Source organism: Triplophysa rosa, linkage group LG24 (genome assembly GCF_024868665.1).
Source record: "Triplophysa rosa linkage group LG24, Trosa_1v2, whole genome shotgun sequence".
In the NCBI taxonomy this organism is placed as follows: Eukaryota; Metazoa; Chordata; class Actinopteri; order Cypriniformes; family Nemacheilidae; genus Triplophysa; species Triplophysa rosa.
The window spans coordinates 4,488,042-4,502,819 of NC_079913.1; the positions used below are offsets into that span (position 1 = coordinate 4,488,042).

General features: G+C 41.8%; 2 protein-coding genes and 1 non-coding gene across 6 annotated transcripts; all 3 read left to right on the top strand.

The window, feature by feature from the left end:
* The first annotated feature begins 925 nt into the window (after window positions 1–925).
* Window positions 926–6,524, top strand: mapre3b (microtubule-associated protein, RP/EB family, member 3b). Of its 3 annotated transcripts, none has more exons than XM_057324663.1 (8): window positions 926–1,059; window positions 2,013–2,098; window positions 2,738–2,865; window positions 2,936–3,081; window positions 3,163–3,319; window positions 3,596–3,744; window positions 3,852–4,004; window positions 4,107–6,524. In XM_057324663.1, exons 3-8 carry the CDS (start codon window positions 2,745–2,747, stop codon window positions 4,170–4,172), a joined length of 792 nt encoding a protein of 263 aa, XP_057180646.1. In that variant the 5' UTR covers window positions 926–1,059; window positions 2,013–2,098; window positions 2,738–2,744; the 3' UTR covers window positions 4,173–6,524. The 3 variants fall into 3 exon arrangements, with proteins under 3 accessions (XP_057180646.1, XP_057180649.1, XP_057180647.1); XM_057324664.1 differs by having other exon boundaries at window positions 977–1,059; window positions 1,993–2,098; XM_057324666.1 differs by lacking the exon at window positions 2,013–2,098 and having other exon boundaries at window positions 952–1,059.
* A 2,551-nt stretch (window positions 6,525–9,075) lies between these two features.
* Window positions 9,076–14,338, top strand: tmem214 (transmembrane protein 214). 2 transcript variants are annotated; one of them, XM_057324152.1, is made up of 16 exons: window positions 9,076–9,475; window positions 10,145–10,317; window positions 10,571–10,721; window positions 10,807–10,941; window positions 11,025–11,110; window positions 11,195–11,300; window positions 11,708–11,789; window positions 11,869–11,970; window positions 12,053–12,194; window positions 12,328–12,419; window positions 12,508–12,556; window positions 12,644–12,751; window positions 12,850–13,064; window positions 13,138–13,306; window positions 13,387–13,538; window positions 13,643–14,338. In XM_057324152.1, exons 1-16 carry the CDS (start codon window positions 9,334–9,336, stop codon window positions 13,767–13,769), a joined length of 2,031 nt encoding a protein of 676 aa, XP_057180135.1. In that variant the 5' UTR covers window positions 9,076–9,333; the 3' UTR covers window positions 13,770–14,338. The 2 variants fall into 2 exon arrangements, with proteins under 2 accessions (XP_057180135.1, XP_057180136.1); XM_057324153.1 differs by having other exon boundaries at window positions 11,028–11,110.
* Window positions 14,339–14,545: 207 nt separating this feature from the next.
* trnay-gua (transfer RNA tyrosine (anticodon GUA)) lies at window positions 14,546–14,632 on the top strand. Its single transcript is given in 2 exon segments — window positions 14,546–14,582; window positions 14,597–14,632. It is a non-coding gene; the product is annotated as a tRNA-Tyr (tRNA).
* Window positions 14,633–14,778: the final 146 nt, after the last annotated feature.

Consider the following 14,778-nt stretch of genomic DNA (forward strand, 5'->3'; position numbering starts at 1 on the left):
TTCTTCAGCAGTCTTGTGTCCTCGTGTTCTCGCTCTACGTCATCAATTGCCGTCTAAGTCTGGTTCCAATACTCAAGAACAGAGAACACATTAAAGTACCCGGATGTGTTCTCGATATCAAGGATGCATCAAATGCAGCCTTGTGTGCGTAGAATTCACTGCGGCGCGTTCATCCAAGTTCGTTCTTCTGAGGCTGCCTCACAAGACCGGTCACCGCGAGAACACAAGTCCGTTCTTTGCGTTCTTGGAATTGAGAAACTGCCCTTCATAGAAAAAATGGAATGCGGAAGTAACTCAGTCATGGAGTGTCTGATAGTTCCAAACATTGCACTGAAGCCCATTCATTTCAGTGTTTCCCAAATTTGCTGTACAGTTGGTGAAATAACTGCATGTTTTAACGTTTTATTGAGTTGGATGTTAAATGTTGCAGTTTGGTCCGGTCATGTTGCATGTTGCAGTGGCGTTGCCATCTTGGGAGGATCATACCCCACTGCTATTATTGTTTTGATATGTACCGTTACTTGTTTTGTTTGATGTATGGAGAAATCGAAAGTGAAAGAACCAGGGGATTTTCCCGAACGACTCTGCATAATGCTATTGCAGTTTTTAACACAGCAAGACCGACCTACCACAGTTATATTTCCTAATCAAACAAGAAAAAACAAGGTGCTTTCTTGTAGTTCAGTGGTACGAGCATGGCGCTAACAACGCCAAGGTCGTGGGTTCGATCCCAGGGGATTGCATATACTTAGAAACAAATGTATAGGATAATGCAATGTAAGTATGCGTAAATGTGAAATCAAAACACAGCATTGAACGCGCTGACAGCGTTCCTCCCAAGATGGCGCAACATTCAACACGACGTGACGTAGCTTTACATTCTCTATTGAGGGCTCCATGAACCACGTGACCACACGGCGGCGCGATCGAGTGTCGTAACTCTCATATTCAACAGCTCTGGTGCAAACTGGTGGAACTGCGTATTTAGAGACGCTTCAGATACGAGAGAGACTGCGCACCGTTACAGCAAGCACAAGAGGGGACCGATTTACCACGACCGTGAGTGAAACACCCTCTTCTGCACCTGTGCGGGTTATTTAAAACTAAGCGCGACGCACATTAAGCGCTTTAAATGCGTCCTTAGATGTTATTATAGTGAGGAGAGACTACACTAGAGGCCTGACACACCCGCGCGCGCATTATCTCATTTGTTGGGCTTTAAATCACATTAACGATCACAATAACGATACTTTTATTAATGATTCGGTGCATTTTTGTCCCGGTGTGAGTCTGCACTCTGCACGGGCCTTTACTGGCCGCTGCTGCGCATCATGTGAACAGACGCTGCCTTTCAAAACATTATAGCACTGGAACAATGCTTCAGATCGATTTAACATATACAGAATGACACATACAAATTAACACGTATTTTAGACAAACAATGCACTGTTTTTTAAGATAAGTCCACATTTCATACACACGGATTGTAATTCTGAAGTAATCGCCTTGAGTTTACAGAGTGACACAGACAAAAAAAGTTCCCATGCACACAGAGGAAAGCATGCTGAATATTTCTATCAGACACATTCCCTGCATTCAGCAGAAACTGATATGTACTGAGCATTTAAACAAGAACATCGGAATATCTGTGCAGTGTTGTGCGAAGTCAGACTCTATTTGTGTGCGAGTTTAGACTGTAGCACATCCGTCATACATGTGAATAATGTCACGGGTTGAGCTCACATTCTCTGTTACTGTTGAACTGATACGGGCTTGAATTTCCACTTATTGTGTCACTCTCTCTCTCTCTCTCTCTCTCTCTCTCGCTCTCTCTCTCTCTCTCTCTCTCTCTCTCTCTCTCTCTCTCTCTCTCTCTCTCTCTCTCTCTCTGTCTCTGTCTCTCTCTCTATCTTTCTGTCTCTCTCTCTCTCTCTCTCTCTCTCTCTCTCTCTCTCTCTCTCTCTCTCTCTCTATCTCTCTGGCCACTATAAGTGAGTTTGTGTTTTTCTCAGTGTGGTTGATTTGTAGGACGCTGGTCTGTTGAGAGCAGTAAACCAGAGGAGAATCAGTGTACTACAGTGACGTCCACCTACTGACGGTGAGGGGGGACATGAAAGTAGGCAGTATGAAAAATGACACTGTAGAGACACATACACAGAAACTGAAACACACACACACACACACATTGATGTCTTGTGACAGTGTCTAAGTTGGGTCAAAGGTGAGCGAGAGAGACAGACAGACAGGAGGAAGTGACATCAGTCACTTTGTGTGATCTTAGCTGTTTTGAGACTTCAGTAATGAGCTTAAAGTGAGAACATGTGCACGCCCACGTTTATCTCTCTGTGTGTTGTATTCACATCACGTGTGTTATCCCAGATAGCACAGGTAAATCTGTAAGATGTCTGCTAAAGATCTGGAGATCTGAAAAACATCTGCTGTGTAAAAACATCTGCTAAACATCTTAGAAAGAGCTGTTGTACATCCATTCTAAATCATGCACGTCTTACAGACATCTTCTAGAGGTCTATATGACATCTGACAGCAGACGTCTCAGAGATGTAGGGCAGATGAGCAAACAGCATCTGCCAGATGTCCTGCAGATGAAAATGCAGACATCAAATAGATTTCTGCCAGATGTATGTGTGCTATCAGGGATTGCTGTGTGTTGTGTTTCTTTGTTTTTTTTTGTTCTGTGTGCTTTTTTGTAGGACTGATTCAGTGTGTCTGTGTTCAGTTAGGTGATGGCGGTGAATGTTTACTCAACATCTATGACCAATGAGAACCTGAGCAGACATGACATGCTCGCCTGGGTCAACGACTCCCTTCAGCTCTCCTACACCAAGATAGAGCAGCTCTGCTCAGGTACAGTATGACACACACACACACACACACAACAGGAAACTGTGTGCTGATTGGCTGTGGTCTCTGTCAGGTGGGGCGTACTGTCAGTTCATGGACATGTTGTTTCCCGGCTGTATTCTGCTGAAGAAGGTGAGGTTCCAAGCAAAACTGGAACACGAATACATCAACAACTTCAAAGTCCTGCAGGCGGCGTTCAAGAGAATAAACGTGGACAAGGTGAGACGGAAATCTGCCTACAACCTGTTTTATTTCTGATTGAACGAGACATTGGACTTCATGTCTGTGTGTCTGGTGTAGATCATTCCTGTGGAGAGGCTGGTCAAGGGAAGGTTTCAGGACAACTTTGAGTTTCTTCAGTGGTTTAAGAAGTTCTTCGAGGCAAACTACGACGGGAAGGAGTACGACCCTCAGTTAGTGCGACAGGGTCATGATGCCACACCTCCACCCAACCCAGGTGAAGTCATTTTCCACAAACCCAAGAACCCCTACAGAACGGCAGGTAACACACACACACATGCCCTGTGTGCACACGTGTGTGTCTGTGTGTGGTTTTCACTCGGCTGCTGGTTTGGCTTGAGATTTTCAGCCTTGAAATTTCCGTTATTTATGTGTGTTTGCCTCGCTCCAGGGTTTTAGACTTGACATGTTTGTGTCATGGCCTGCCCACATAGCATTGGTAAATGTGTGAGTCCGTGTGTTGTGATTGGCTGATGAATTGGGTTTAATGCAGGGCCCCAGCGGACATCACCAACAGGACCCAAAAGCATGCCCCCACCCCCGCGTGCCATCAGCTCCACCCCGTCGACCGCCATGAGACGGAACATGCCAATGTCACGTAACGGAAGCGGTGATGCTGAGATCAAGGAACTTAGCCAGCAGGTACACACATATCTTGTCAATTGTGTGTTAACTTGTCAGTCAATGTTTTCTCCAAAGCGTCCTCTAGACTCAAATATAGCAAGATGTTTTATTCTGTCTGTGTGTAGCTGATGGACCTGAAGTTGACTGTTGACGGTTTGGAGAAGGAACGAGATTTCTACTTCAGCAAGCTCAGAGACATCGAGCTGATCTGTCAGGAACACAAGAGCGACAGTAGCTCCATCCTCACCAAAATCATGGACGTCCTCTACGCTACAGAGGTAAACACTGTGTGTGTGTGTGTGTGTGTGTGTCACATCATTGATTGTCTTCATTCAAATGATCATAAACTGAAGGTTTATTCAGCGTTTGTGTTTTTTCAGGATGGTTTTGCACCTCCAGAAGACGAAGATATCGATGAACCGCCACAAGACCAAGATGAATATTGATCCACTCACCCGACTCTCTCTCATCTCATTCATGTCTTCAACCTTTCTGCTCGACCACACCATCTCTCTTTTTCTCCCTCTATTCTTCTCAATCATCCCCCATCTCCAACCAGCAGACACTAAGGGTGTGGTCTAATGTGCTAATGAATTGATTGTAGGCGTGTTTACACATGTTTGAGTTTTGAGAGTGACACTGCAGTCGTGTGCAGAGATTGATGTTTTATTGGCTGTAGGGTTTAAGGATGGTTTTCAAGGCGCTCCAGCACTGACCCATAAACATTCAGTCACACTTTTCAATTGACTTCAGGAGCCAGGACGATTGAACAGGTCTAAATCAGTGTACATCCACACACACACACACACACGCACACACACACACACACACGCGTCTGTTCTGTTGTAGTGCTTATGTAGCCGATGCTCTTAGATTAACTTCATTTTTAACAGTATTTAATGTGGGCTCGTTTTGTAGCAGTGAAAATCAAAACTTACTCTTTTCACAAATTGAATACAGGTTCCTTGTCTCATTGTAAAAAGATTTGTTAGTGTGTGCTATTCCAAAATAGTAAATTTAGTCAAATTTTATTATTTTATCATAAGTGTGTGTGTGTGGAGATGTGTTTCTTTGTAATTGCCGGTAAATCATTAGCAATACTGCTGGTGTGGTGTGGAGTTTTATTTATTTACGAAGGATAGAGAACAATTAACATCGATGAAGTCAAGTAATGTGATGAAAAAAGAGTTTTCTATAGCTGCTAAATTTTAATTTAACATTTCATTGTTTTCTTTTTTAATATTTTCTTTTGTTGCGCAGAATTAAATGTTACGCGGGTTCGTTTTGATTGACAGGATCTGTGTCATTTACACTTTCACCCCTCATCTACTGTCACTATGGAGGATGAAACCTGCAAAAAAAAAAAATGCGGAAACAAATACATGAATGTGTATAAATACACATACTGCTGTTAAAATACTTACACAAATGATTAAATGTGTAAGGAGCCTAATCTTTAAAGTCCCAGTGAAATTAGAAATTACAATGCCTATTTTTTCATGAAATATTGTAGTGTTTATTGTAAATAGTTTAGCAATGTCGGTAATTCTCTTTTTAAAATTTGTGTGCCCTCATAATCTTCAGTTACTTTTACATTTATGCATTTGGCAGATGCTTTTATCCAAAGTGACTTCCATTACATTGCATTGTACATTTGTTTCTGACTATGTGCAATCGCCTGCTATTGAACCCATGGCCTTGGCATTGCTAGCAAGCCATTCTCTAACCACTGAGCCACAGGAAAGCTAGTTAAAATCTTAAAATGAACTTCCTTCCTGTAATGACTATCCATCTTAAATGACGTATGTTAGACGGCTTGGGCGGAGCATCGGTTAAGTCCTCCCCCTCAACTATCAGTCTGCTGCCAGTTCCATTTCAAAATGCAACGGTTGTTATTATACATCCAATCAAATCGCAGAGAAAGACGAAAACCACGCCCACTATTTTTCTCATTAGAAATTCCATTTCACTGCGTCAAAATACGTTCGTAAAAACCATCGCAACTTCTGGTTCACGGGGACTTTAATCAAAAACGTTAAGCGAAAACGCTCTCGAAACGACCTCTCTTCACTTCTGGTCACGACGATGGCTCAAGGGCGGGGCTTCAATGACTGACAGATTGCAAATGGCGTTCAAATCTTTCACCTTTTAACGATACAATCAGGGCTGCGTTCAGCCCCGACAAAACGTTTTTTAAATGTAAACGGTGGTGCGATTGAACACCCTGTTGTGATGACGCAAGAGTTGAACTATGGGAACTGAGAAGGCCATTCTTTGAGTTCTTTTTTTAATACTGTAAAATACATGTATTCTAATATCTTCAATTGTTGAGTATACCGAGCTGCAGCAGACACATTTGTAAACAACTTTACTTCTCATTGTGCGAGCTGTCTCTTTAATACCGCGTGGGTTATACACATGTTGCTGCTGATTGGGCTGAAATTCTTGACACACCCACCAAACAAGAGAAAACGTATCTCAAACTCCGTTGCACACCGTTTCCAGGAAACATGTCGTTCAACCCGGAAACATACCCCAGTTGTGGGTAGATGAACTCAAGACCCGCTCTACATTTTTCCCCCTCATTTCAGAAGTCGTTTCACTCGGGAATACGTGACGATGCGGAAAAAGAGACAATCGCTACTTCATTTATACACATATTTATTTCCGCACTTATTTATTTATTATTTTTTCAGGTTTTGTCCTCCATTAAGTGACAGCAACTGTTGCCATGGCAACCACACAGACATGCATCCATTTGGAGTTTTACTATGTAAAATAAAAATGTCTGCGGGGAATTCATGTTTTGTGTGTTCATTTACACTGTAACGTTACATCAGTTTCTTAATGAGAAGATTAATATTTTATATACAATACACACAAACATGATACAGAATAACTGACACATACATTTACACAATATACATATAAACCCTCAGCATAATTAATAATTTTAAACAATGTGTTTTAAGCCGTTTATGCCGTTAATTAAATTGTGCAAAAATGGTCTTAGTAATGTATCTCACTTTTGCAGTGTAGTTTTACTTTGTAGAGGAAAATACATTTTGACAATCATTATACACATTTTGAAATAAATAAATAATTTTAGATGTATTTTAATCTTGTATTTTATCATTGGGATGGTATGGTATTGATTTATTTTTCAACGAGTAATGGCATCCCAGCAAACACGGTACGTTCTGACGACGTCGCCAGTTGTCTTCATTTGGTCACGGTTACATTACTTTGTTACCACGTTCTGAGGACGTATTGGCAACGTTCAATTTCTGAGATTTTTTGCTAACGTTCCAGAAATCTCCTAGCCACGTCCTCAAATAACGTCGTGAATTGCTGCCTCGGAAATTTGATAATTCCCACTTCTGATGTCATGATTCGGAGCTGGTTGTGTTCAGCTCCTTTATGTCGGAAAGAATGGAGGACGCCAGATTCATGCTTGTGTGTGTCTTAAAATATTATTTAGTAATAGTTTTCAACCGTACATACTCGTTTTATCAGTCAGCTTGCTGACTATGGAATATTGGTGAAATACATGCTATTTTCGCAGTGTAACAGGCAGTATGCTTCAAATGGTTATTAATATATGTAAATATGTACAAATTTAACGACAAGACAAGGCAATTGAAGCTTTTGCGGAAAAACTAATAAATCATATCTGTCACAGCAGAAATCCTACTCCCGTCCGCCATCCCAGCAAACGCAGAACATTCCCCTAACGTTAGTTTTTGGTTCCATTTTGGTTCTTTTTGCAACCAGAAAATAACCAGAAAGTAACGTTCCCTGATGGTTATTTTTATTTTTTTTAAACCAGAAAATAACGTTCCCTGATGGTAATTTTTCTGCAACCAGAAAAATAGTCAAAACTGGTAAACGTCAGTGACATGTGCAATATAGAAATTATAAGATCACATTAACACATGTTATATACCAAATGAAATTAATAAATGTGCCCTTTAATGGCTGAACATAATAAACTAGTTAAGCTTAATGAAAATACAATCATATATATCCATGTATATCAAATCGATGTCTGCCAGATGTACTTGTGCTATCAGGGATATGCGCGTGCGTCTCGAGCACGCGCCTTCTCTTTTATGCAAAGAGCCGCGCGCTCGCATCATTTGACCTCACTGCCTGATACTTTAGCGGTTTATTTATATTCTTTCTTTACTTTATACCTTACATAACCTATGTGAGAGTAAACACATATTTTAGTGATTTCGATCGATTTGGCGCGTTTAAATCAACGGACCCTGATGCGAGTGTGACTGCAGAAAAAGCTTTTGATTGTTGCTTCTAAAAATGGACAACCTGCTAGATTTATGTGGTAAAACAAGAATATGATGTTAAGCTTGAAGATAATGTTCATTCTCTGTCAATAAATATCTGCTTTCTATATTGAGTTAAAGTCTTTGATTGTTTATGCCATTTACTTGAGTATGTAAATAAAATATCTGATTGTGATGTACAGTGCTGTGTTGAGTTTTATTAATCGTTATAGGCTACTGTGCTTCATACATATTTGAATAAAGAATTCCTCCAAATGCATAAAATTGAATCCTTAACGCACAAATTAAATCACAATGAGAGGAATGCTAATTGTTTAAATTAAATTAAAAAAACGATTTTAACAACGTGACTGTTTGGTCGTTAGGACGTGCACATCACGTCCCAGAAACGTTTTTTGGTACGTCACTGCAACGAATATGGTACATTACAGGTATGTCTTCAGGAGGTAATCACCACGTCCCAGCAACGTCCAATGTTACGTCGTCATGACGAATATGGAAATCACGGTGTGATTATTCGATAACATATGGAAAGTTATGTGGCTGGAACGTTATTTGGTACATCGTGGCAACGAATATAGTCCGTTCCAGGTACGTCTTCACAACGTAACTGTGTTAGCTGGTCATATGATATAATCAAATTAAATAGCAAAACAATATGTAAAAATGATAATTTAATATGTGTAAAAACTCACAATATATAAAAAGTCGTGGTGTTAACTTTAATGCAGATTATAATAAGAACAATTAAATACAACGTAACTGAAGTTTTCTGTGAATAAAACGAAACATTTCCCATGACACACAAGATTTTAAAAAGAAACACATGCACATGAACGCGCGTTAGCAAAGACGTTTTTTTAAACGGGGAAAGAACAGCATCGTATTTTACTTCCAGTGAGAGTCAACGACGAGTCACGTGATGGCCAGGGCTTGTCTGATTGGTTAGATAGGTTTGCTCTAAAAACGTAAAGCCACAGTGCTAGCATGTTCGTTGCAATGTGAAATTTATTAAAACCTATACTTGTCTGGAGTGTAACTTTTTGTTGTTATATTATTTATTAGTTATATTGTAGTATTTAATACAACTATATTCAACGGAATAAGTTAACACCACACAGACTATTTTATTTGTTCCAGTCGGTCTGACCGGAAGTGCGCCGAGGCAGCGCAGAGTGGACGTGCTGGAACTTGAAGCGGCTGCGCTAACAGAAATAAGACGTGGCATTAAAAACCGTTTGTGTGATCCGATTCAAGCTGTCGATCGTTTATTATCGTTCATTTGTTTTAGACTGTGATCATGGCCTCGGCTGCGGGCAAATGGGAGGTGGTGAAAAAAGGGAAAAAGTCGAATAACAGCAGCAGTAAACCTCAACAGCAGGAGAAGAATGCCGTCAGGAAAGCGTTGAGAGAGGCCAATCTGTCATACAGCGACACAAGCCGTGAGAAACAACACACAGAGCTATGAACTGTAGATTTGTCTGATGTGATTATTTTAGTACATAAATCACAACTTGGACAGAAACACATCAGTAATGCATGCGCACCGTCTGGCTATATTACTACCCATTTAGACCTGTACGTAACCATGATAATAGTTCTTTAAATATGAAGCAAGTAATGTTAACGATACGTGTATCATGTAACGTTACCAGATATGTGCATTATTCATTTTAAAAGGTAATACCAACTTTGCTTTAGTTGTAAGACATCTACTTCTGATCTGCACTGAGCTGTACACGTCGTGATGAGTTTGTGATCCAGTATGAACTGGACACATATACAAATATATTTCACACTGAATCGTTTTAGGTTTGACCTGTTTTTTCAGATATAGAGGTTGAGTTGTGTTGAGGAATTTAAGTCGAGCCGTTTATGCAGAAAATCAGATATGTGCTTTTGCATTTCAATCAAACCCAGTTTACACTTAGTCAACGTGAACGTAAGAGGCCAAGGAGTTGCAAAATCTGTGGGTCTGGTCACCAGGACTGTCCTGGGTTATTTCATTCAGTTGTGAAAGTCTCTCACGCTCTCTCACTGTTCAGAGAGTATTCTTCTGTCTCCTCTTGTGTCATTCTCTGGAGTTTTGACCATTCTTTGTGTGTTTGCAGCCATGATGTCTGAGACCATCTACGACGGCTTTGAGAAGATGGCGAAGAAACAAAATAAGGAGCAGGTTCCTCCGGCCGCCGAACCCCAGCAGAAGAAACAGACAAAGAAATCTCCTGTCAGCGGAAGCTCCAGCCCGACCCACTACAAAACACTGGAGGAGGCTGTTAAAGCTGTGAGTACACACACACGAAAATCTCTTGGCTGTTTGTGTGAGAAAATAAATATTCACTGAAACTAAACATCATTTGGTATTGAAAAGGCCTAGAAATATTGTGTCGTGCTATATTCTGAATCTTCTGAAGTCACATGATAGCGATGTGTGAGGATAACTCTAAATGTAAAACATTGTGAGTGTGATTCTAACGCTGTTGTTTGTGTGTGTGTGTGTGTGTGTGTGTGTGTGTGTGTGTGTGTGTTTCTTTCAGCTGGACATTGTAGAGTGGAAGCAGAAGTTAGAGAAAAGTCAGAGTCTCTTTCCTGACAATCCTTCCATCTGGATGAAAGATCTGGCTGGATATCTGAATTATAAACTCCAAGCACCAGACACAGACCCCACGCTCAGCAGCTACACACATGGTGTGTGTTTTGTCTTTGAGTTGCAGGAATGTTGCGTTCGCAGAAAATGGGTTTGAAATCATTCTGTCTGTGTTTTCGTGTCCAGATTATCCCTACTGCCTTGCTGGTAAGGAGTTGAAGGCCATAATTAAAAACCTGATGAGTAAATGTGCAGACTCACTTGCAGAATTCTTTGACCACTGTATGTACACCATGTTGAGAGAGCAGGACAGACAGCCAGGTGAGACACAGACCTAACGCTCTCGGGTTTGCGGTTTTGTGTCCTGTCTGAAATGTTTCCTCATGATTTGAGCTCTGCTTCAGCAGGTGAACCTCTGCACGGCTACAGGATGTGTATTCAAGCCCTCATGCAGGACAAACCCAAAATAGCCACGCTGAACCTGACAGATGTGAGTCCCTCACTCTTCAGATATAAATTCCTGCATAAGTAATATCGATTTGTGACCTTTGACCTGTGTGTGATCTCTGCACAGCATCTGGAGCTCCTGCGGTCGCATCAGAGCCGGCCAGTCAAATGTCTGACCATCATGTGGGCTCTGGGACAGGCGGGCTTCTATGACCTCAGTCAGGGCGTTAGAGGTCAGAGCGTGAGATTGAAATGAGAGGAAAGGCGAAAGAGTTGAGAAATGAAGTTGAGAAGTCGTTGTGCGTGTGTGTGCGTGTGCGTGCGTGTGTGTGTGAATGCTGAATTCCAGCAGTCTAGTATCATCCTCCCACAGGACAGAAATATCAACTTTAATCTCGTTTCTTCATGATAACTGATGACTGAAGCTGTGTACAGTTCTTCTATATTCAACTTTAAAAGGATTTAGAGAAAATGGATCAAACTACTAGATGTTTTGTACTGTAATTTAGTTTTTAACGAATCCACAAAATTTAAACATGGAAAAAAATAGTTTTCTTTGATGCCACATTGGGTTGTTTGCTTTTGCCTTATATTTTGTGAGTTGTTTATGATTGTTTGTTTGTTTGTTTTTGGATTGTAGTTTGGTTGCGCATCATGCTTCCCGTCCTTGGGGTCAAGTCACAGTCCGCATACGCCATCGCTTATCTGGAGCGACTCCTCACGTAAGAGTTTGTGTGAACATCTCAATATTAATACTTTTAAACTGCTCAAATCTCAGATGATTTAAACTTCACGTTTCAGTCTCCATGCCAACCTGACTAAAGGATTCGGGATCATTGGACCAAAGGAATTCTTTCCTCTTCTGGACTTCGCTTACATGCCCAAAAACGCTCTGTCTCCAAGGTAACAGTCGGTCAGTGATGTCCAGACTCTCAGATGAGATGCTTTGTTTGTGTGACTGTGTTTTCTGTGGTTCTATGTGCAGTCTTCAGGAGCAGTTGTGTCGACTGTACCCGCGGCTGAAGGTTCTGGCGTTCGGAGCGAAACCCGAATCGACTCTTCACACGTATTTCCCCTCGTTCCTGTCCCGAGCTACGCCAAACTGCCCTGATGCCATGAAGGCAGAGGTTTCGTGCGCACGAACACACACACACACACACACACGCACGCACACACACGCACGCACACACACACACACACACGCTGCTGTGATGATGATGAGAGGTGATGTGTTAATGTGTTTCTGTGTGTACACTACAGCTTCTCAACAGTCTGGTAGAGTGTCTGTCTGTAGACGGCCAGAGTTTGAGTGTGTGGAGGCAGTTATACACCAAACATCTGCCCCAGTCCAGGTGACCTTTAACCTTTCAATCATCACCCTCACAGATTTCCTGTAAATATTTCAGCTTGATATCTAACACATCTGTCCTCTCTGTTCAGTTTGTTGTTGGATCATCTGTTGAAGTCGTGGAAAACACTTTCACCGAAGGTAAGAAACCGCCTCGTACACACAAGAGCGTGACATCAGATTCTCTTCCTCTGCTCATCTGTAGTTTGGTTTTTGTTTGGAGGGTAGTTGAGAAAAAAACTTCAGGATACGATTCAGTCCTTCAGAGTGACGAATGAAGAGCTTCAGACGAGCACAAAGACACAAGAGATCCGGGACTGCAGCTCGCTCTGTCAGGTCAGACACGCTGTAGCCACGTCCACTCTGTTCTCATATATTTCTTTATTTTTTAAGCTTAATGTCTGAACAAGCTGTCATTTCTTCTCTCTCTCCAGTCTCTGCAGTTAAAGATGCGCGGTCGGGGTTTCCCGTGGTGGCGCGTGTTGATGATGATGTTGGTGTTTGTTGTGGGCTTCGTCGCACATGACATCAGAACTCAGGGGTCATTCGCAGACTCCACGACAGCTCTGTACCTGGAGAGGTCAGGGGTCACGGCCGCATCCCAGCAGGCCTGGAGTAAAGTCTCTCTCTACGGTCAGCAGGGTGTCGGGTAAGAAACTCTTTCCACCCTACACATGCAGCAGATCGTCTGTTGTTGTGACATGATGTGTGTGTGTTTGTAGTTGGATGGCGGAGAACACACCGTATTATTACTCTCGTGCTGTGGAGGCCGTAGGGCCGCTGCTGGAGGACGGACAGGAGAAGATCAAGATCGCTTTTGTCTTCATCGCACAGAAGAGCTCTGAGCTTTTAGTGTGGCTGCGGGAGAACGTGCCGCTGCTCATCGAATGGGTGAGAATCACACGCAGCTAAAACGAACGCATTGATGTGATTGTATTGTGTTCATGTGTGTGCGTGTGTTCTTCCCTCAGATCAACGCGAACACTCCAGACAGCGTGTTTCAGTTTATAGAATATGTGAAGGAGTTGTTGCTGTACATTCATCAGCAGTTTATAGTCCCGTCGCTGCAGTATTTGTCTACAGCGTTACAGCACGCATGGAAGAGTTTACAGGACTCCTGCAAGTCAGTACTTCACATGTTTACATCACAACAGTTTGGATATCACAGAGGCTCTGGGTAAATGAAACTTTTGTGTGGTTGTGTAATGAGTTTTCATGTCTTTGTAGCGGTGAGGTGACGCTCCACTGCTTACAAGATCACCTGAAGACTTTCACAAACATCACCTGGATTTACCTGCAGGACGCCACATCTGCGGTGAAGAGCCGAGCGCAGGAGCTGCTGTCCCGGGCTTGATACACGCAAACACGCACACTTCAAACAGACCCACCCACCTTCTGTTCATTTTTTTATTCTTTTCTCAATGTGCATGAGGTTTTATATCTCTTGTACAGACAGTTTCGGCTTTTATGCAGATGTTTTTTCACATGTTAATTTTACACGAAGTTGTCAAACCACAGCGAAACGAGAAGAGGCAAGTTTTTTAACACACACACGCACACACACAAAACTGAAGATCACATGTGTATGTGTAGTAGTGTAAACACAGATGATGATGATAATGATGACTACTGCTGCTGTTTACGGAACACTGAATCTGATTCCCTTGATTTTGTTGTTGACTTATAGATCGACTCTTGAGTTCTTATACAAGCTGCAGTCTGTTCTGTGTTTACAAGCGTTGTGTCAGAGAATCAGTTCTGAATCAAAGCTGGACTCAGAATAACGGGGTTGCCATGGTGACCGCGTGATATTAAAATTCAATGTATCATTTAAAACAGGTGTGTGTCCTATCTGATGAGCTGATTTGTTACTTTGTAAATGGTTTATAAATAAATAAGACAATTCTATTCAGTTCTGCACAATGCTTCTGTGGTTTTATTTCAGTTAACGTTAGATGCCAAATCATCCTCCTTCAGCCTGTAACAAGACAACCCTTGATGAAAATACATAACTAACTTTTACATGACCGAGTGACTGTCTAATATCATCTTTTCCATTTTATGACAGCCCATCAGTTTTCACCATTTAATTTAACCCAAACCTAACAGTTCTCAAGACATCTATATATCCCTTCGATAGCTCAGTTGGTAGAGCGGAGGACTGTAGAGGTGAATGCTGGAATCCTTAGGTCGCTGGTTCGAATCCGGCTCGAAGGAGAACGTTTTAGTTCGACAGTACAGAACGTTTTTAGTTGATGATGTCTGCTAACGTTATAGCATCAGCAGTCCGACCATTTAACTCACTTAAATAGAGATATTTTTCAAAAACAGTTACTATTGAGCCGCACCTGGTCTTTTATTTT

Coding starts and splice junctions, on each gene's coding strand:
- mapre3b (XM_057324663.1), top strand. CDS start 2,745: ATGGCGGTGAATGTTTACTCAACATCTATGACCAATGAGAACCTGAGC. Junction 2,866..2,935: donor GATAGAGCAGCTCTGCTCAG/GTACAGTATGAC, acceptor GGTCTCTGTCAG/GTGGGGCGTACTGTCAGTTC. Junction 3,745..3,851: donor TCAAGGAACTTAGCCAGCAG/GTACACACATAT, acceptor GTCTGTGTGTAG/CTGATGGACCTGAAGTTGAC.
- tmem214 (XM_057324152.1), top strand. CDS start 9,334: ATGGCCTCGGCTGCGGGCAAATGGGAGGTGGTGAAAAAAGGGAAAAAG. Junction 10,318..10,570: donor TGGAGGAGGCTGTTAAAGCT/GTGAGTACACAC, acceptor TGTTTCTTTCAG/CTGGACATTGTAGAGTGGAA. Junction 12,752..12,849: donor ACTGCAGCTCGCTCTGTCAG/GTCAGACACGCT, acceptor CTCTCTCTCCAG/TCTCTGCAGTTAAAGATGCG.